This window comes from Trachypithecus francoisi, unplaced genomic scaffold (assembly GCF_009764315.1).
Source record: "Trachypithecus francoisi isolate TF-2019V2 unplaced genomic scaffold, Tfra_2.0 Contig01554, whole genome shotgun sequence".
NCBI classification, from domain to species: domain Eukaryota; kingdom Metazoa; phylum Chordata; class Mammalia; order Primates; family Cercopithecidae; genus Trachypithecus; species Trachypithecus francoisi.
This window is the reverse complement of record NW_022681439.1, coordinates 354,627-376,980: the sequence shown is the minus strand read 5'-3', so window position 1 is coordinate 376,980 and position 22,354 is coordinate 354,627. Positions and strand designations below refer to the sequence as shown.

Below are 22,354 nucleotides of genomic sequence, written 5' to 3'. Positions count from 1 at the left end.
TCTATGGCTGAACAGAAATTAAACCATGCTGCCAAACTTAAGACCAACAAACAGACACATATACAAATATTTACCTCTTTTAAGCTTTCTTTGCAAAGAGGACAATATGGTGCATGATCTAAACAACGCTCAAGACAATTCTTACAGAATGAATGTCCGCAAGGGGTTGTTACTGGCTCAAAAAACAACCTGAAATCAACCAAAATACATGTTAGTTTTCACATTAAACTATCCACTGGAAAAGCTTGTACTACTATAGAACCATAACACTAATCTCTATTTAAAGGAGGAAGAAGGAGGGCCCAGCAGGCAGGAGAGGAGGGAAGGGGCAATGATAAGTGTAACCATACCCTCCAGAATGTTATAAAAGTTCTCCATCAACAGAGGTTCCTGCCAAGGGCCTAGAGCTGTCCTGACTAATGCAACAGCCCCTGGACACTATGGCTACTAAGCACTTGAAATGTGGCTAGTACAAGCTGATATGTGCAGTGAATGTAAAATACATACCAGATTTCAAAGACTCTGCAAAATAAATAATGTAAAATACATCATTAAAAATTATTAGTTAGTTTTTGTATAGCCTTTAGAGTCCCATTTTAATATCAACTTAAAAATGATTCCTTAATAGGTTTATAAGAGCCTTATGATTTAAAACTCATAAAAAGATGATCTAATAAATAATGCAGTTGAATCTTAAAGAAATGTTAAGCTTAATACTAAATGTATTATTCAAACATTGCAGAAAAACTAGTTTTACTTATTTTTTGAAACACGATAGTTTTGAATTTGCTAGAAATAGATTTAGAGGTACTTTAGGAACTGTGCAGTATAATCCCCTCACTTCACAAATGAAGAAACCAAGGCTCAGAATTAAGACTTGCTCAGGAATATAACTGCTACCAGCCTAGAGTGACCAGCACTAGGCCTTCTGTCCCCGTATAAATCTTTTGATCCTACACAATTCATGTAAATGAGAAATGTTATTTCAAAACATTTAGTCTTCTAGAATTATAGCATTCTGAATAATGGAAATCCTTATCCTTATGTTACTTTAAAAAGATTTTATGGTTAATACACATTAATAAGATAGGATCATATACATAAAATACATAATTAGAATTCATACCCAAATTTAAAACCATGGAGATAGGTAAGTTTCAATAATAATATCTATAACTTTCCTAGTACTTTACAATTTCCCAGATTCCTTTTATACTGAAGCCATGTGATTCTCACGACAATAAGATGTAGGCTATGCAAAGCTTGACCCCACTTTCTAAATTAGGAAACCTGAGGTTCAGAGATTCAGTTATTTGCCCAAGGCATGAAAGGTAAACCCAGGACTAAAATTCATGTCTTTTTATTTTTATTCCAGCATTCTGTTACTTTACATTGTCTATTATTACCTTTATCTACACTGTATTTTATTTATACTAACATAAAATATTCATCTTCTATAAAGAAGATATATGCTTACCTCATGCAGAGAGAACACTCGAAATCTGAGACATCGATTAATTCTTCTGGAATATCACCATAAGCTAAGGAAAACATACAGACTTCATTGGGAGTTTCTATTAAAACAAACACATGGGGTTTTCTTCTTTAGGAAAAACTTTAAAGACTATTCTGACTAAATAAATTTATTTTATATAAGTGTAGAGCAAAATGTTTACCTCCTTGTTTTTTAAGCTTATTTCTTCCATCTTCATTTACAATCATATCCTGTTCTAAAAGAGACAACTTTCTTTTCAGCAGAACACCTTTTTCTTGAACAGACAGAACAGGTTCTGAGAACACTCTTTTTAAACAGTCCTCTCTGGCAGGCGTTTCTGTTGAATTTATAGACTGTGCTGACTGAGCACGGTTTAAGCTTCCTTTGACGGGCTCTGAAGTGACCTCTGGTATTTCTTCACTCTACAAAAATACAATAAACAAAGGTAACCGTATTTCTTTACTATCCTTTATTCCTCTCACCAAGAATCAAACTGAAATGAAATTTCAATGCCTTATAATGCTCATTTTAATGTTCATTTAATAGCACTAACTTGATTCCAATACTGTGACAAGTAAATGATTTTTGCCAGCACAGTTGGCCCTCTGTATCCATAGGCTCTGCATCCGTGGGTTCATCCAACTGGGGATAGAAAATATTCTAAAAAAAAGCCTGAACATATATAGACTTTTTTCTTGTCATTATTCCCTAGACAATACAGTATAATAACTATTTACATAGCATTTACATTGTATTAGGTACTATAAGTAACCTACAGATGATTTAAATATACAGGAGGATGTGCATAAGTTATATGCAAATACTGTGCCATTTTATTAATAGATCAGGGACTTCAGCATCCTTGGATTTTCGTATATGTGAGGGGTCCTGGAACCAATCTCCCACAGATACAGGGGATGACTGTACTTACACAGCCCTAGAAATCAGGCTGACTTTTGTTATAATGAGGTTTAAAAGTAGTTATGCTATAACACAGCTGTTCCTACCCTGAGGAAACATAAATGCAATGTTCTATACATATTTTTAAATACCTAAAAGTTTCCTGACATTCACGTGACCTAAAATTATGATTCATTAGCAAATATTTTACATAAAAGATTTTAGTGTAAAATAAAGGCTATAGAAAAAATTCTACTAAGATAACTAACCAGGTTAAAAGTACTTAAGTAGGTGCTAGTACTTGAAACTAGGAAAGTGAAGATCGTAGCTTGTAAAGAAATAGATACGCTAAATTCATAATAACCTCGTCTCACCCCGTACCTGCTTTGGGCTAGGTTCACTGGGAGACTGAGACTCTTCCATCACTGAAGGAAAATCAAAAGGTCTGTTTTTAGTACATGGTAATGAACTCCAGGAAGATTCCTTCAGGCCTTCTTTTAAGTTTTCAGGTAATAATAAATCACATAAAATCTGTAAGAGAAATATTAAAAGTAGAAAATATAAAATATTTGGTTAAGGATAATTTCATATAAATTTACCTAATTAAGAATATTTAGACAGTTTATAGCAGACATTATGTTTAATGAGCAGGAGAGGAACAAGGTAAGCAACACTGTAAGTTCAAAAGTCTTGCAAAACTAGGTATGCCTCATGGGGTCAAATCACCCACAAAGAAACTATTCAGAACTTTGAAAGGAAGGCATGGGAGACTCAGGATAAAGGCTGATCTTTTAACACAAGGAATATAAAAAGATCTTAAAAAAAATATTAAATATTTACCTCTGAATCTTAGTGAGCCCTATCCTATCAAAATAGTTCATGGTTCACCTCAATGTATATTTATGAGGTTGGCCTTGGGGCATTTATGTAAACTAAACTTGGACTTCTAACTACAAAACTACAAAATTCCTCGTATACACTCAATTTAATCTCTCACTGAACAACTAACCTGTGTAGGCAGTTACTGCTGCCCAATACTTGGTTAGGAGCACCCCATGGCAGCTTCCCTATAATAGCTAGCAAATAAACTGGGAGACAGCTGGAGAATCAAATTTCTGGGTGCTTATCTCAGGAATACGCCTAAAACTCCAACAGAAACAGGCTAAGATGGGGCAATAACGTGGCTAGAATAAAATGAAAGGGATTCTGATTATTTTTGGTTGTCAAACAATCTGTATTTATAGGTATAGCACATATTAAAGTCTAAAGTGGAGGTTCGGTTTTTCAGATGCTATCTTTCAAATACACAAAAATCAGAATAAATCACAAATCATTCATGGAAATATAAACAATGTAGATAAAAGCATGTATCTTTGGTAGGTGCTCAGATACTCCATGTAATAAGCAAACATTTAAAAATCTGTATATACACATTTATATTTCCTCTGTTTTAAAAAATGTATTAAACACACATCCACCCTAGAACCCAGCAATTCCACTCCTAAGTTTTTGCCAAAGAGATGTAAAAACATATGTCCACAAAATGACTTGTACAAGAATACTCATAGCAGCTTAATTTATATCAGAAAAAAATACTGGAAACAATCCAAATGAAAATCACTACTAACTGAAAACCACAAATTCCATTATGTTCATATAATGGAATACTTAGACAACAACAAAAAATTGACTTGATGTATCTAAAAAAGATTATGTTCAGCAAAAAAAAAAAAAAAAACCCAGACACAAAAGAGTAAATACTGTATGATTCCATTCCAATGAAGTTCTAGAATAAGCAACACTATTCTACAGTGACAAATCTGAACAGTAGTTGCCTCTAGGAGCAGGGGATGGAGGATTTACTGGAAAGGAGATGAAGGTACTTTCTAGGGTGAAAATATTCTCCGTTTTGACTGGGATGCTGTTACACAGGCATATACATTTTTCAAAATTCACTGAAGTGTAAAATCCACGCATTTTATTATATGTAAATTACACCACAACTTAGAAAAAGTATATTGGAGAAAAACAAAATATTCTAAAGCATTATTTGTTTTGCATCCACCTGATCCTATTAACCAGCAAACAAATAGTTACAGAAATAGAAGGATGTCTGGCAGCATGCAAAATACAGAAACACATGCTCTTAAAATTAAAGTTTGCAATCTTACCAAGAAGATAACACTAATGAACATGGAACAGTCAGAAAACAGACAATAGTAAACATTTTCTCCTTAAATCAGTGGGCTACAACGTATAAGCAAACAAACCTCATAGAGGCTATACCAATGCCAGCTGGATTCTTAAGGGGGTTGAGATCTGAGAATAATCTCAAAGTTCTCATGCTTCAGGGTACATAAACATCTCTTGGGCTGGTTCTTAAATGGCTGCTCCGATTTCAGAGATTCTGAATCAAAGACTTGTAGTTGGTGGGCCCAGGGCTCTTCAGGTTTAACATGATCCCCACATGATGCCGACAAAAAGCCACACTCTAAGAAACACTGCAACTGTGATAAATAATGTGGCATGTTTTGAGTATATGGAGGAGAGCATCATGACTGGGACCCCGAATTTGTATTAGCATAGATTTTCTCAAAGAATTTTTTGAAGACCCTACTCTTTCCAGATATTCTGTGAATAAGTCTTGCAAGAGCTGAGTGCTATTTTATTTCATGCTGGCATATCAAAAGCTATGAGATGTTCTGGAGAAACCTAATTAACTTGGCTTAACCCAGTGCTTCCCAAAGTCACTTCATCAGACAGCTCCCTTCCTTCCCCCATCCCCTATTTTAAAAAATTAATAACTACTAACATACCACAAACAGAACAAAGTATGGAAAGTGACATATGGAGTATTGAAAAATATAAGGCAAAACAAGTGGACTGGGAAATACTACTGGCAATCCTGGGGAGTGAGCAAGGATAGACCTGAAGTAAAAGGCAAAAGGCAGGTCGATAAGGCTTCTGAGCAGGAACATCGTGATAGCAACGCTTAATTAAGGACCATCGGTCTGGCTCAGATTGAACAAACTATTAGAAAACTGACCAAAAAAATGCATTGAAATATCTGTGAATGAAATGTTTCGATTTCACTACGAACTCAATATAGTAAGTATATGAACCTGAAAACCACTCAAATTGTCACATTTGTTCCTAAGTTAGATTTATTTACTACTTATGTTCTTATTCCAACTTTTATTAGCATTTTTTTTTAAAACCCCGCCTGTCTCTTAGCCCTACCTTGAACTGTAATTGTTGGTAAACTGATTACCTTTTGTACTTGCAGCTTTGCAGGTGCAAAATCTTCATCAAGGGCTAAGCACTGAAGAAAGAGTTGTAAGGCATCACCTAAAAAACCAGCATCGTAGAGTACTTTTCCTTTCCTGAAGTAGACCTTCAATAAAAGCACATATATAAAACCTTTGTGGTAAGAATTGCTTTTTAAAAAATCATTATCAAGTAAAGAAAAACAACAGTTTGCTCAGCAATGCTGATTTTGGGCCGACTGCGGTAGCTCACGCCTGTAATCTCAGCACTTTGGGAGGCTGACAAAGGTGGATCACTTTAGTTCAGGAGTTCGAGACCAGCCTGGTCAACATGGTGAAAACCTGCCTCTACTAAAAATACAAACACTAGCCAGGCGTGGTGGCATGCCTGTAATCCCAGCTACTCGGGAGGCTAAGGCACGAAAATCACATGAACATGGGAGGTGGAGGTCGCAGTGAGCTGAGATCACACCGGTGCACTCCAGCCTGGGTGACGGAGCAAGACTGTCTCAAACAAACAAAAAAAGGAAATGCAGATTTTAAAATTCTGAATACTTGAGGCCAAAGCATTTTAAAGGCATACCTACACACCACCCTGGAGAAATACTAATAGGGGAACTGAGGCTCAGACAATGACTTTTTGACCAAAGTTCCACACCAAGTCAGAGCTTGGCAGGATCAGAAATACCATGTCCCCACACTTTAAGGAAATTACTGATTTAAATATTATTGATTTAATAAGAACTGTTTGAGGGAAAAGGAAATTACATGTAAAATTATACTGACTTTAAGAATGCATCAAAATTAAAGAAATATTACAATGTGAGAAACATTTTGTCCTAGATTTAGGACAATATGGTAAATTTCTTCCAAGTTATTAGGACTCTATAATCGCCCATGCTATTTTTTAAGAAAGTACTTATAGACATAACACGTTTCATAAATCCCTTTTGTCTTTCACTTTTCTCCTTTGTAATGTGAGTTCAGCAAACTCTATGACAAAAATTAGAATCCCACTAATTATCACCGATAAACCCAAAATTCAGTTTGTGGGTTGGTCCGCCAACAAAGCATCAGCTGATAAGCTTTAAATGTTCCTTGCTGATGTGATCAGAATGAAAGAGATTCTTAGTATTAACATCAGAGGAGCCGAAAGAACGTTCTAGTCAAACAGTTTTTTAGCTACCACTTTAATGGCTGAAGAAAACCTTTCTGATGACATCACTTCTGTGCTAAGTCCAGAAGATTCCTTTTCAGTAGTTTTAAAGCCATGCATACCGACCACTGCCCTCTTATTCTGAATATATTTGCTTTGTACTAACCAGTCATGCCATCATGAAACTCCGTATCATTTCTCTCATTAATTTGTAATTTTTAGAGCAGCCTTACTACACTGTCCTCAAAGGCACAGTTTGAATGGAGGGAAAAAGTCACGTAAAAGAGTAACTTATCTCTTAAAGAACACATTTGGACTAATTTGCCTTGACAATTTGATAAAAAGGAGAATCCGTAAACTGATGGTATGTCATAAACACTCCTAAGTCTTTTTAAAAGCCACAAGAGCACGGCAACTTCCTTTGTCCCTATCTTCTGAATTAAATCACTGCCTAATCACCTAGTTACCATATAATACCTCACAAAGTTTCCAACTTTAAGCACCTATTCTCTTTCCATTAATAAATCTCATTCAATGAAGTCCAGTTTGCATCCATCTTCACAATATGGCAAGTTGTATTTCTTTGCAGGTATTTTGTATAATAAAGTCTTTTTTTCCCGTACCATGAATTGTTTGTTCCTAATTTATGAAAGAAAAGTCTCTTATAATTAAACAAATTGTGAGATGATACTCATCCTCTCAAAATACTGAACCCAGATTAGTTTTTGAGATGGGGTCTGTCACCAAGGCTGGAATGCAGTGGTACTTCAGGGGCACAACCTCAATCTCCAGGACTCCAGTGACCTTCCCACTTCAGCCTCTCGAGTAGTTGGGACTACAGGCACAAACAACCATGCCAGGCTCATTTTTGTATTTTTTGTAGAGACGGGGTTTCACCATGTTGCCCAGGCTGGTCTCAAAATCTTGGGCTCAAGCAATCCATCCAACTCAGCCTCCCAAAGTGCTGGGATTATAGGAATGAGCCATTGCACCTAGCTGAACCTACATTTCTGGAGCACTAGGTATTTTATTCGGAGTCAACCATCTACTTTGTCAAAATTCGTAACTGTGAATGAATGCATGTCCCCTATAGTTGAGATTTTACACTTTATGCATACATAAAACAGTAATTTTACCTCAGGCCAATCTGGAAGTTGAAAAAGAACTGCATTTAAATCATCTATGGCTGCTTTAAACTCTTGGAGACCAGCATATGATTCCGCTCTGTAAATTTTTACAATCAAGTCCCTGGGCTCTGAAATAAATATGTCATAAGGATATGATTACTTCTAAAAGATTATTACATAATCCACAAAATATGATCATACCAGATTAAGAAATGACTTAGTGATTCCAGGGTTAATAATCACCAAACTAAAGTCTATAAGCCAAGGGCAGTACAGGCACAACCCATTTTACATGTTGAATCTTATCTAGAAGTTGTATCAAATCATTGTAAGTAGATCATTTTAGTGGAGGACACTGTTTTCCAGAATATTGTAAATACTTTTATGATATGAATAATCACTCCTAAGAAAACTTTTTTTTTTAACAAAGAGTAGTCTATAAAGATTTTAAAGACATATTTCTTAGATGTTTACATTTGCCTTTTTATAGTAAATCTTATATTTTTACCCTACTTTCTAAGTCCTCATTTATGGAAATAGCCATATGTGTAACTATTGCATGTGGAATTCCCACAGTGACAAGGGACTGACAAAGGCTCAATCTTATGAGGGTATACAGTAGTCTTGATTCTGGAGGAAATGAGTTAATAAGAGTCAGCTTTTAAGAGATCGAATTGTAATTCCTGCCACTAGCAAATACGGTATTGGCCCACTTCAAGATATATTTAATTTAAAATACTCCTGAGAAAAAAGGCTTTGTTATTCGTTTCACTATCATCTACATCTGTACTTAAGAAACCAAATTATTATCTTATGGCATTCAGAATTTCAGACACTTAGCTGGTTCACTGATATTACTGCAATCAATTACTACAGGTACGCAGATTCTAAAACTGATGTCCAAGCAAGAAATTAATTTTTAATATAGCAACAAATGACATCAACTTGACTCTTATTTTAAAGCTATCTTTGAGATCTTTAAAAGCATAAGGTATTCACTGTAAGATGGGCATAAAGACCTTAATGCCTCTAAATAAAATTTAATAAAATTCATCAATAGCTGCTGGGTTTACTCTAGTTTTTAGATGACTGCTTTTCTATTGACAACTCTCACTTGAGCAATTAATTTAGGAAGGCCTCTTTCCGTTGCTGGTGTCTGAGAACTGGAATTACAATGTTCCCACAATTTTATATCAATGAAAACATTTAAAGAGTAAAATTAATATTTTATAAAACTTTTTACTTCTTAAAAAAAACATGTCTAGAGTATTTTGTCTGGTGCTTCTTAAAGCAATGAAAAATTATCTCTGAACAAAATGCATATGAATTAAAAGTTCAATATGATTAATCAATCAAGAATTAAGAGTTCCTAGCACAAACCTAGGCCCTGCAGCTATTCAAAACTGGTTTACATTATTCCTGTCTTTGAGGAGCTTATAATCTAGCTAGAAAATTTGACTGTGAAACAGCATCATGCAATACTGACTTGTCAAGTACAACTGGAGTTGAGAAAACAGAGCGATGTATGGCAAAATAGTCTAACAACGAGTAGTAAAAGCATCAGCATCAAAAACTCCAGGCGATAAAGGACTGGGCTCAGAAGTGCAGTTTTCCACCCACAGCTCGGGTGCTTCCAAAAGCATCCTTGAGACAGACTCCGCTCAGTACCTCCAGCGAGAAGGAGTTCACTATCGCAACAAGCAGCCTATTCTTGGATTTTTATTTTTTTTAATTTCAATTTTTTTCTTATATATCAAGTTCTCCCTTCTTTATATTTGATCCCATGCACGTTCAGAACTGTTGAATATTTCCCCTTTTATCCATGCCTTCACTGCTCCATCACCTTTATAGTTTCTTTATGGCAGCAGTGAAAGAAGTGACTCAGAAGACCTGTCTTTGAAAAAACAAACTATAAAATGTATCCACTCTGACCAAAGCAAAAAAAGACATATTCCTTCCCCTCTCCACACAGAAAAATTCAAGATATTGAGATCTCCCTAAAGGCGGTCCTAAACAGTATATGTTGGGGTAAGAAGAGAAGATGCACGCTCTAAATAGAGATAAAAAGAGCCAGATTTTAAAACTCTTGCTCCCTAACTCCTTGTCTGTAATGTTCTTATTGAGAATTTCCAATGTTAATGGATTATTTTGAATGATTATTTTTTTGAAAAAAAAAAACAAAAAACAAAAAACCCCTCATCAGGTGAGTTCAAACTTCCAATACTTTTTTTTAAAAGATTAGGACCATCACACTTACTGATCTCAAATTCTTTTTAATTCTAAAAAAGAGCCAAGTGCACTAGAAAAGCATACACAAGGTCTGCCTTCCATGTAAACTTTCACGAAAGACAACAAAATGGCAATCAGTCCTGACTGTATCATTAACTTAAGTTTGAAAGAGTCAGTAAGTATTTACTGTATGCTCTCTATGTGACCTTGAGGACACTAGAGAGAACTAGTCAACTCGCTGCACACGCCATCAGGGAAGATCCTGGTGCTCACTCCATTACTGCAGGTATCTGTAGTACCCAGCAAGTGCCTGGCATATTATATACTTTCCATTTTTGAAATTGACAACATTTCAAAAGTTGTCAAAATTTGATAAAGTTGTCAAAATTGACAACTTTGACAAAATCCAAAGACAACATGGTTTGGGCTAATTGTATTGAATATGACTGTGGTACTTAACTCTGTGATCTTATTCTACATCACTTGGTGTCTCTGGTCTTGTTTCCATATCCACCAGAAGCAGGGACAGATGTACTAGTCGTCATTATTTAATTAACTCCCTGATCTTTATCTTTAGTCCTGATTTTTCACCCTAACTTCAGATTCATCAAATTTCCAACTGCCTGCCATACTTTTTCTCAAACTCAGCATGTTCTTCACCAAAAAAGCATTTTTCACTGTATTCTCTATCACTGACACCACTAACTTCCCAAATCAGAATCAACTTTGTAAATGTCACCTCCTATGATATGCCTCAAATCTGCCCTTTTCCAATCCTATTGCTAGTAACCCTGGGTTAGGCTCCCCAAATCTCTCTCTAGTACTATTGCAATAGCTTGCTAACTGATCTCCCTGCCTTCAGTTCTACTCTACCTACATCCTTACCATCCACAAGATAAAACAGGTATTATTTAGTACAAGTTCCTCCATGCCTGGCTCCTGCCCATCTCTCCAGCCTTAATTATCATTATGAACCTCCCACTCACTCAAAGTCCCAACTATACCTCACTACCCACACTTCCCCCTGCATACCAGTCTATTTCATGCCTCCTTCCTGTGCTGAGCTCCTCCCTTATCATACCATTCTTTATCTTGATAACATTTTATCATTCAGCAAGACTCAGCTCACCAATCTCCTCCCAAGATGCTTTGCTTTAGGTCTTCCTCCACAATTTATGATAACCACCAAGAGCATGATCTGGCTCCTCCACCTACTCACTGTGACTTGGGGCAAATTGCAAGTAATATCTGTACTTTAATTTCCTTAGCTTTAAAATTCAGGGGCTTTTAAAACATTAACACCACTATGTGCTGTTCTAAATGATTTACAATCTTCAGCACAATTCTACACGGATCTAGGATTGCCCACATTTCTATAGAAAACAGCGGAGAGCTTGCCCATGATCATACAGCTAGTAATTGGTGGATTCGAGATTCTAACTCAGGAAGCCAGCTCCAGAGTTCTAGCTGTTTACCGCCACACTATTAATATGTTGGTAACAGTCTCTACCTCAAGGGTTACTCAAGAGAGTAAGTTAATGGGTGCAAAGTACTTAGAACAGGGCTTGGTACATTGAAAGCATGGCGTGTTTGCTATTACGATTCTGTACCTTCATTGCATATATATGGCAATTATTAAAGTAATTTAAAGATTTTTGAACTCCATTATTTCCTGCCTTTTATCCTCAGATCCTGGCTTTGATAAATGTTTCCTGAACTACGGAAAATTCATTAAAATTTGATTCCTTAAGCTCAATGCATGTTCCCATTTTCTCTTCTTCTACATCCAGTATGATCTGTAAGTCATTCGGCAAGTAAAAAGATTTAAATAAGACTCTGCTCCCAGAGGAATCTAATCTTCAGCTGTCCAAAGCATTTATTTCAAGGGTTGAAGAGAGAGTTGGTCACGGTTTCCTATCTTTGTTCCAATCCTTAGGGATCCGTGATTAGTAACAGGAGTCTTAAAGTTGTTTCTTTAGTTCACCTTCAAGAAAGTTTTTTTCAAATCACAAAAGCTTAAAAAATGTTTAGTCATAAAATTTGAAAAATATAGAAATAAGAAACAGCCAGTGTTGGTATTAACAAAAGAAAAAAATTACCACAAATTTAAAGTTCGAATTGGCTTTTATTTGTGATTCTAGAAATGGGCAACACCTCATTCTACAAAATGAGTGTTCTGATGAGCTAAGCAGAGGAGGTTAGGCTTCTAGGCAGAAAAGGGCTGAAGAAAGCAGAAATAAGGGACACAAATTGTTTCAAAGCTGAAAACTTTCTTTACAGAGTTAAAACAGAGAGGACTTTCTTATTTCACTAACTCAGGTTGACTGAAATCTTTTTTTTTTTTTTTTTAAGAAAACTGGCTCATTTCAATTCAAATTCAAAGTTCAGTTTGATTATGTGGCACTTAGCACAAGGGCCTCCACTCTAATTCTGTCTGGTCTGCTGGTGCCTAGTGCAGGAGGTCAGTCTAAAACAACAGACTCCCATGTATTTTTGTTCTTTATGTGTGAAGTACATTATTAATATGTAGTTTTATAAAATATATCACATATGCTGTTTATAATCTGCTTTTTTCTTCCCTGTAATACTAGTCCACATGATTTTTAATAGTTGCAAAATATCCTACTATATACACAACCTATTTAAAAATTTCCTACTCTGCAATTAAGTTACTTCCAACTTTTGGCAGTATAAAAAGTATAACAAATGTCTATCTATCTTTATGTATCTGCTTGCCTTTTTAGTTATTTGCTATACAGTATGTAGAAAGTTATTTATTTACTGTACTTTATTTTGTTATTTATTTGAGAAAAGATCTCACTCTGTAGCCCAGGCTGGAATGCAGTGGCATTATCATGGCTCACTGCAGCCTCGACCTCCTGTGCTCAATAGATCCTCCTGCCTCAGTAGCTGGGACTCCAGGTGCATGCCCCCACACCTGGCTAATTTTTAAATTTTTTGTACAGATAGGGTACCACTATGTTGCCCAGGCTGGTCTCAAACTCTTGGGCTCAAGTGGTCCTCCCTCCTTGGTCTCCCAAAGTTTTGGCATTATATGCATGAGCCACCATGCTGGGCCTACAAAGTTATATAGATATACAACATTTCCAACACATTCTGCCAACCCTTCTTTTATAAAAACTTTATTTTACACTCCCACAAGCTGTGTTCTCTTTGCTAGAAATAGATAAATTAAAAAGTTTCATAATTTTAACAACCTCTATTTCTTCATTAAGTTTGACCTTTAAAACTTTGTGTTTATTCAGTATTTGCGCTGTGTATAAAGTTCTCTATTCATATCCTTTTTCTCATTTTTCTGAGTGTCTTTTTCTTAGATTTATATATCAAGCTATCAAAATTTTCAAAGGCTTACCAGAATATCAATTTTTTTTTTTTTTTTTTTTTTGCTTCTATTGCTTCATTAAGTTCAGTATAGTAGGACTTGGTTACCAGGGCTGAGCTCAAAGCTGCCAACTGATAAGTTGTTGATGATTGATTAAGAATGTTCAGGAGTAGGAGTTTGGGATAGTAAGATCATAAACACTGGATACAGAAATTGGGTTCACATCCCCTTTTGGTAGTTTAACTGTTTGAACTCTCCTTACCTATAATATGTTTACCCCTAAAACACCTACATTTTATAACTGCTGTGAGGATTGAATAAGATAATGCATGTTAAACAGTTAACACCACACCTGGGACATACATGCTCCATCTATAATAGTTGCTGATAACATTCCAAAATATCTCAAAACAAGGTGATGAAGATATTAGATTAGCCCTTGATACAAGGTACAGAAGAGTATTTTCTACCTTGTCTTTTACCCATATAAATGGTAGCCTAGATAAGAAACATCTGTAGGGATCAGCAGAGCAGACTGGACAAGAGACAGCACAAAGGTGGGTCAAGGGGAGGGGAAGCAAAAGAGCTTACCAAAGGGAAAGAAAAAACCAAACAGAAGCTTCCATCTTGCATTTTAGAGTTCCCTGAAGTCATTCAACTTCAATAATAAAACAATCCCAATTTTCAGAAATACCTTTGGAAAGAGGCAGAATACTACACAAAATCATTTAAAATTTTACCTGAGATTTTCCAAGCCTCTTAGAAATATTCCAACAAATACAAAAATGATTCTGAATAAACAAAAAGTTAATATATAAATAACTTGAAATCTAAGATAATTCAGTTTTGGTAAATTCTGCATTTGATGAATGAGGAACAGATTAAAAAACAAATTATTCATTTGAAATGGGACACTTCAATCAGTTTTTTTATCATTTATATCAATAGCCATTATAGTTGATCTTTTTAGTAACCCTGAGCCACTAAAAAAAAAAAAATCCTTAAAGTATCTTATGAATCAAAGAAAATAATTAGAGATACAGTCTTGGTTAAGAAGAAGTCAATTAGGCAGTAAACCCCACTTTCTGGGGATTTTCAATTTGCTGCAATTATAAAACAAACAAAAAATACAAACTCTACAAGGACAGGGACTTTATTTTACTCCTTTTTCTATTTCTAGCGCCTAAAACAATGCCTGGTATATAGTAGCTATCAATAAAAAATTGTTGAATGGTAAGAATAGATTTATGTTTTATATGCTAATTTTAAAATAAACTTTGCATTTAGAATCAATATGCACATATTTGGGTTCTGCTTTCAGTTTTAACTTGGTCACTTACTTGCCTTAAGAAAGTCACCTAAAATTCTTGGGACTTTTCTTAAATCTGTGAATTAGGTATACTAATACTTGCCCTCCTATCTCAGGTGAGTTTGTGTATGGATCAATTACGATAATAGAAATGAAAATACTTGTGAACTATAATCACCATACAGACATCAGTGTTTACTGTTTCAAGTCCTCTGCACAATAAGGAAGGACATAAGTAAGTTACAGGAGCCTCCCTTTATCCGGGGGGATACGTTCCAAGACCTCCACGGATACCTGAAACTTCGGAGAGTACCAAGCCCTATGTATACTATGATGCCTATGATAAACTTTCATTTATAAATTAGGTATAGTAAGAAATTAGTAACAATAACTGATGATAAAATAGAACAGTTATAACAATATGCTGTGATAAATGGTACATGAATGTGGTCTCAAAATATTTTATCATACTGTACTATGTGGGTAACTGAAACCACAAATAAGGGGAAACTACTGTATTGTTTAAATTCAAATTTCTTCATTTTAACCTAGTTGAGTTACGAAATAAAAACCCTCCACATTTTCTTTAAATGTATTCAGTATTTACCTAGAATTTGACTGATCTTCTGATAGCTAAAGCTTTTCAGTAGCTATAGTTTATTGATGAATGCTAAACTGCTAGTTAACATGCGTAGACTAAAATCGGGACGTAATCTTTACTCTCTCTACCAAGTGACAGAACAGAACAGGATGTAAAATCCCAAGGTTTAGATTCCAGTTTCAGTGAAATCACCTTCTGGCCAAAACACACTTCTACATTTTAAAAATATTTCATCAATATTTACTGGGCATTACTGTGTGTCAGGTACTATTTAAAGCACTTAGCATGTTTTTACTCATTTGATTCTCCCAACACCCTATGAGCTAGAGACTATTCTCATTTTTCAGATAAGGAAACCAAAACACAGAGAGGTTAGGCAACATGCACAAGGTCGGAGAGAAACGAGGGCTGCGCTGGGAATGAAAGCCAGGTGCCAGCTTCCAGCATGCAGAGCTTTAATCACTAAGCCACACTGCATGTCTATCCATAGGTGCCTCAGTTTCCCTCTGAGGATAATATTATGGTACTCCATAGAATTCTCTGTGAAGATCAAATGATATTAATATGAATAATGTAAAAATACTGGGTAACAGTCAAGGATCATATTTTTATTTTTATTTATTTTTTATTTTTATTTTTTGAGACTGAGTCTTGCTCTGTTGCCCAGGCTGGAGTGCAGTGGTGTGGTCTCTGCTCACTGCAAGCTCCACCTCCAGGGTTCAAGCAATTCTCCTGCCTCAGCCTCTGCAGTAGCTGGAACTACAGGCACACACCACCACGCCCAGCTAATTTTTTCTATGTAGATACAGGGTTTCACCATGTTGGCCAGGCTGGTCTCGAACTCCTGGCCTCAAGTGATGCGCCCACCTTGGTCCCCCAAAGTGCTGGGATTACAGGTGTGAGCCACCATGCCTGGTCAAGGATTACAGAATTAATATTAAAGACAAAATTTTCCTTACCCAAATATTTTAAAACAAAATGTTCTCCCCCTTACAACCTTTATTTTTCTTTTAACCTGTACAAATTGTAAATTATACTGTTCTGTTGTCTTCTTTTAGAGGAGAGGTGAACACACGAAGGAGACAAGTCAGTGTAAAAAAACGTTAAACACAAAAGGCAGACAGCATGGCTTAGTGGGATCATTTCAATAGGCTCAAGTACAGAGATTCAGCGCAGGAAAAAGTTTACATAATATCCTTGAATACTAAAAAGACAGAAAGTTATGAAACATCTGAGAGTTAATACCAAAAGATCAATGGTTTAAATGTTATCTAAATATATTTCAATTCAACAGAAACTTATGTAATCTAAATGGGAAACTTCTGATTTTGGCAAAGGTTTTCAAGCTTTCTTTTGCTGCTGGCAGGATAAGTTTGGATGTGTGTGGGCTAACTGCAGACTAGATTTTTTCTAGTTAATAGTATTTACTTGTTTCATTATAAGAATTATATGAAAAAATTATAGTGAAGATCTTTTTTTCATTATCAACAATAATGACAGGGTCATTAATAACTACAACTGTACAGTTATATAAATACATGTCAAATGCCTAACTTGCCAATTTCAAAGAAGTTAAAGCCTAACGATTATACAAATAGATTATGACTGTACTCGTTAACATTTTGATTTATACCCATAAATTGTGAAACACTTATAAATCGGCCCTTTACCAACTCTAATAGCTCTAAGATTTTCTTCTCATTTTACTTCACATTAATAATTCAAAAGATTTAAAAAACTTATCCTCATTAGTGCCATTCGGACATTTTCAAGTATGGAATTAATGATTCTTGAAAGAACTAAAAATGAGGAAAAAATTAGCTAATGAGGTGAAAGTCGGAAGACTCGGGTTCTATTCCTGCAAGAGTAGAATTAAGTTGCTTAGTGCGCAAAATCCCCACGTGCAATCTATGCAGCTTGTAAAAAGCAGAGATTACATCTTTCAGAGCCTTTTCCTGTTAAACATAACATCCTCGATACAAGAACCAGAATCTCTGTTAATTATTATTGGTCACAGAATGTTAAGCTAGACCTCAATTAGCAAATGTGTTCACTGTTCTTCCGCGGAACAGGACCTGGATTCTTGTGAAACACCTAATTTAAGGTCGAATCACTACATCAGTAGTACTGTCCATAAGTTTCAGCCTCAGTGACCAAAAAAACTTCCTTGGATATGTATAATAAACATTTTCATTGGATGAGCTATAAGGCAGGATGAACCCTAGACCAACGTTTAGGAGAAGTGGAAGATACAGCGCTGCCTCTCAACCAGTTAACAGTGTCACTGTGCGCAAGTCTTCACTGCCTGGCATCTGCTTCCTTGCTTTAAAACTCACACCATGGTCAGTTACTAGGTGGTCTGTACAGCTGAGTCCAGTTTCCCTTCTCTTTATTCACCCAGAGAGGCAGAGTCATCCATATCAGAATTCTGTATTCCAAACACTTCTTTTGTTCTGAGCCTTTCTATTTTATAACTGCCTACTCCTCATAAAGGCACTGAAAGAATACAAAAATCTCCGGTGTTTGTGCTTCGAACTCTAAAGATACTAAACAATGCAAGATCTTGACATTAGTTCAATATGACTAAGCACTTGGGACAAAAGATGACCCGAAAGATGATCCTTTCAGTTACACAGTCTATAAATTTACCTGTAATACCTAAAGTCAGCTGCTATTCTAGGTGTCTATTTTCTTGGGGATTATTCCCCCAACTATCATTTCATGCCAATGGATAGATACTAAAATCTTGAAATACGCGTAACACAAGGTTTATCAACAGTGGCACTTGGGGCCTGATAATTCTTTGTTGTGGGAATCCTGCTGTGCCTCGTAGGATGTCTGAGCAGCACCCCCGGCCTCTCCCACTAGATGTCGGTACCAGCACCACCACCCACAAGAGGTGGCAACCAAAAATGTCTCCAGATATTGCTCTAGATAATGTCCCCTGAGAGAGGGGAGGTAAATCCCGCTAGTAAAGAACTACCGATTTAAAGAACAACTCTTCCTTTTACATAAGAGAAGCTTGACACTGCCCCTTTTCAGCGCCTAAAACCACCTTAAGAAGAAAGTGTTAGCTAACCTAGGTTAGGAGGCCGCTTCTTGGAGACTAAGAAATGCACTCAAGACCTACAAGGCCTTTCCCCACAGCTTGATCCTAAGTGGAACGGCCAAAAGAAGCGTGGCAAAGAACTCTGGATCAGGAAGCCCCTCTCATCTTTACCATAAGCTAGGTGCACTGCAAAGTACATAGGAAATAAGCATGATCTGAAACAGGCCAGCTGAAACTTTCGAGAGAAACCAGTTCAGGCATTTCCAGGTAGCAAGGGACCACCGGGGCAGCTCCGCCCCAAGCCCCAAGCCCAGCGGCCTGCGGGGCCTCCCGGGGCCGGGTGCCCGCGCGGAGCTCCCGCCACGCCCACCGGACGTCACCCGTTACACAACGACCCCCGCCCCCAGCTTATGCAATTCTGCCCTCCCGCGGCTCCCAATTGTCCCGGTGACTTTTGTGGGTGAGGAAGGGAGACGCCGCCTTCCCGGCCTAGTTGTCCTCGCGGGGGATTCTCTCCCCACCCCGGCAGTCGTTTCCCCGCGGCGGGCCTGGCCCGAGAGAGTCAATTCCCGGAAAGCGCGCGGCAGGAAGCCTCGGGATAGCTCAGCTCCCACCCATCCCGCGCCGGGGCAGCCACGGTCCCGGTCACCCACTCTGCGCCCGGAGCGCGCGCCCGACGGCCAGGCCGCGGCCGAGGGAACCCCGCGCCGAGCGCCCCTCCCCGCGCTGCGTCACAGTCGGCTCCCAGGGCGATCCCCATTGTGACCGAAGCACCCCGGGGCGCCGCCCCCTCCCACACCCCCCAGCACCCCGAGACCCGAAACGCCAGTGGCCCAACGGCCCCGGGGAAGCAGAGGAGACTCCCGGGACGCAGACAAGCTCCGGGTCCCCGGCCCTCGGGGCCAGGAGGGTGCGGTCGGCCCGGCCCCGCCGCATCCCCGCGCGGTCACCTGCTCGCAGCGCCTCGCAGGCGGCGGCCAGGGCCTCCCGGTAGCGCCCCTGGTGCAGCAGCTCCCCGAGTCTGCCAGCCGCCCGGGCCCGCTCGCGCTGGCCCGGGAACCACTTCTCGGCCAGGTGGTTGAGGACGACGCTGGTTCTGAAGTCTGAGGCGGCGATGGCGGCGGCCAGAGGCGGCGGCCGCGGGGCGGTCCCTTCAGCATCAGTGGCACTGGCGGTGGCGGGCGGCAGCCGGTCCCGGCAGAGGCGGCAGCGGGCGCGGAGTTCCCTCCGCAGGCAGCGGCGGCAGTAGCTGTGGCCACAGGGCACGGTCACCGGCTCGCTCAGGAAGCCCCGGCAGCCCAGGCATCTGAGGAGCCCGCAGGCGCCGCCGTCCGCGCCCGCAGCCGGGACCGCGCTCCAGCTCAGCCCGTGGCGGAGCCGGTAGTTGAACACCAGGCAGTCCACCAGGGCGCCCAGGCACTCGGGCCTGGCCGGGGCTCCGCGGCGCAGCGCCGCCGCGAACGCCTCCAGCGCGCCCTTCAGGTGGCCGCCCAGCGCCAGCAGCTCCCCGCGGCGAAGCAGCAGTTCCCAGCGCTCCGACTCCGCGGCCGCGCGCTCCAGCCGAAGGCCGCTGCCGCCGCCCACTTCCCAGAACCGGCCTCGGCCCTGCGGCGCCGGGGCCATCTCCCGACTCCCTCCCGGGGAACTCCTCGCCACCGCCGGAGAGGACATGGCCCGCGGAGGGCTGCGCTGCCGCCGCCCGCCGCCACGGTCCGGGAGCCTCCCGGGCGCGCGGCTCCGCACGCGGCCCGCGAGCAGGGGGGCGTGGCGCGCGGACACGGCGGGGCAGCGCGCGCCCGGGAAGCCCCGAGGGCGGGGCCTGGCGAGGGCGGGGCCGGGCTCGGCGACGGCGCCGGGACTCCCCCACGCAGCCCGCGGCCGCGCTCCCGAGGAGCCAAGCGCTGGGCCCCGCCCCTCCCGAGCCCCCTCCCGGCGGGGGCGCAGGTCAGATGATTCCTCCGTCGGAGATCTAATTGGCTTCTCCGGAAAGGAGGGCTCGGTTCGTGACGGAACAAAGCCCGATGGAGCCCGGAGCCTCAGTCCCCGCTTGCCTGCTCGCCGACGCCCCCACCTGCGGTGGCACGCGCCCCTGCCGCGCGGGACTCAGGGTCACCACCCCTCCCCCGACGCCCCCGCCCAGGCCGGACCTGCCCCAACTCCTGGCGGACAGGGGTCTCCCGGCGTGTCCTCACGCTTGTGTGGGTCTGCATTTTCATTCCTCTATGCCCAGGTTCCAGGTGGGCGCTCCCAAGCAGGGGGCCTGGGAGGGCACCTTCGGCAGATGACTGGGACTCTTCGGTTCTAGAGGACTCAACTTTAAACATGAACACAAAACCCACGTTCCTGGGGCGACTCCCTCCAGAGAGCAAGGAGTTTTTCCTGGTGCCAGGTGACTGCTGCCCATTGCTTAAAACTCATCGTAGGCCCACCTCGAGGGAGAAAGCCCACAGGTTCCTCAGGTGTCTCCACACCTCAGGCACTGCCTTACAGCTGCTTAAAGTCTGTATTTGGCATATTTAAAAGAAAAATGTTTTTCACGTGGCGGTCACCGTATTACTACAACCCAAGCAGGGTCTGCAGTTTTGCCAACAGAAGAAAATGATGGGGTTGATATATAATAGGTGCTATTTCCCTTAAACTTCACAGCGGCAAGTTTAAAGCTCTCCGCTGAAAATATTTATAGATTTGATTATAGGGTATTAGATTGTTAATGTTGGGAGTCACTTAGAACTTTTAGTCCTTTTTCAAATGATTGGAAACAGAGGGAAAGTTATTTGTCAGAAATCACACAGCTAATATAGATTTTAAGATCACGTCTATTCCACTATTTTACTACGTTAGACTGATCATATATAATATTTAATAAAATAATAGTAATATTTCATAGAAATATATGAGATTTTCAAAGTAAAGGAAGTTGCTCATTGGAAAGTTCACCTGAGCATGGTATGTCTGAAAATGGTATAAGTTTAATATTTCTCTTTATAAGGAACGGCAATTAAGGCTAAAAAATGTTTTGAGTTAATGTGTTTTCACTACACAAGGAGCAAGTCGTGTAACGTCAGAAAAGATAGATATATTACCCTAAAGGGAATGAATAAAAAAGGTGCTTGAGAAAAAGCTAAGCCTCCTGTTCCAACAGGATGCAGACAGAGACAAGTTCATTTATCATTCACATTGCACCTGAAGCAAATTGCAGCTAGATCCAAGGAGCACCTCCTCAGCATTTGGCATGGGAAGCACTGGCATTAAGTCATGAGATCACCTTCAATCCAATCCTAACTCACGAAATGACTGCCTTCCCTCAACAAGCAGCACAGTGACTTTCATCTGATGTCCACGTACTGCCTTGAGACTTGAAATCACAAATAATGTAACAAATATCCATGTGTACACGCACATTCATTTTTGTAATGCATTCTTGTTCTTAATGGCAACTTGCAAAATGTACAATAGTAAATAATGTGTTCATGTTTATTACAAGGAGCATAATAAATTAATAAACACTCATAAACTTCTTTTCAAATATAAAGTCGGGTTCTATTACGGGATTTCTGCAAAAGTACAATATGTGGTTCAGAAAAATAATGTGAAGTATTATTTGTCCTTTGGAGTTCCTTTCCCTAATAAATATGCAGATAACCACATCTGATTCTGATGTGAAATAAAATGGCACAATTATGATAATGTGCGGGAGAAAAAAATGGGACCGTAGGAGGAATCTTACCGTGTTCTCCTTGGCATTTGTGAATGGTTATAATTCATGTTTGCTGGTTTATACATTTACATAACTTGTTCTCATTTATGTAACTTATTTATGTAAGAGGCTGTACTGCCGCTGTGGCCTTTGTGTGCTGCATAACTTCCCTCTGAATCAGG

The 22,354-nt window shown here is 39.7% G+C and overlaps 1 protein-coding gene across 3 annotated transcripts in view; it reads right to left on the bottom strand.

Moving 5' to 3' along the window:
• LONRF1 (LON peptidase N-terminal domain and ring finger 1) overlaps positions 1-20,256 on the bottom strand; it is a 62,982-nt gene extending 42,726 nt beyond the window's left edge. The window contains exons 1-7 of one of the 3 annotated variants that reach the window (XM_033176762.1): positions 19,426-20,256; positions 7,954-8,072; positions 5,667-5,789; positions 2,777-2,926; positions 1,677-1,917; positions 1,478-1,574; positions 75-189 (exon numbers count right to left, since the gene is read on the bottom strand). In XM_033176762.1, the coding sequence (XP_033032653.1) occupies positions 75-189; positions 1,478-1,574; positions 1,677-1,917; positions 2,777-2,926; positions 5,667-5,789; positions 7,954-8,072; positions 19,426-20,146 (1,566 nt within the window). In that variant the 5' untranslated portion in view covers positions 20,147-20,256. The remainder of the gene's footprint in view (positions 1-74; positions 190-1,477; positions 1,575-1,676; positions 1,918-2,776; positions 2,927-5,666; positions 5,790-7,953; positions 8,073-19,425) is intronic. The other 2 variants (XM_033176751.1, XM_033176755.1) reach the window with 2 other exon arrangements.
• Between the last annotated feature and the right edge of the window lie 2,098 nt (positions 20,257-22,354).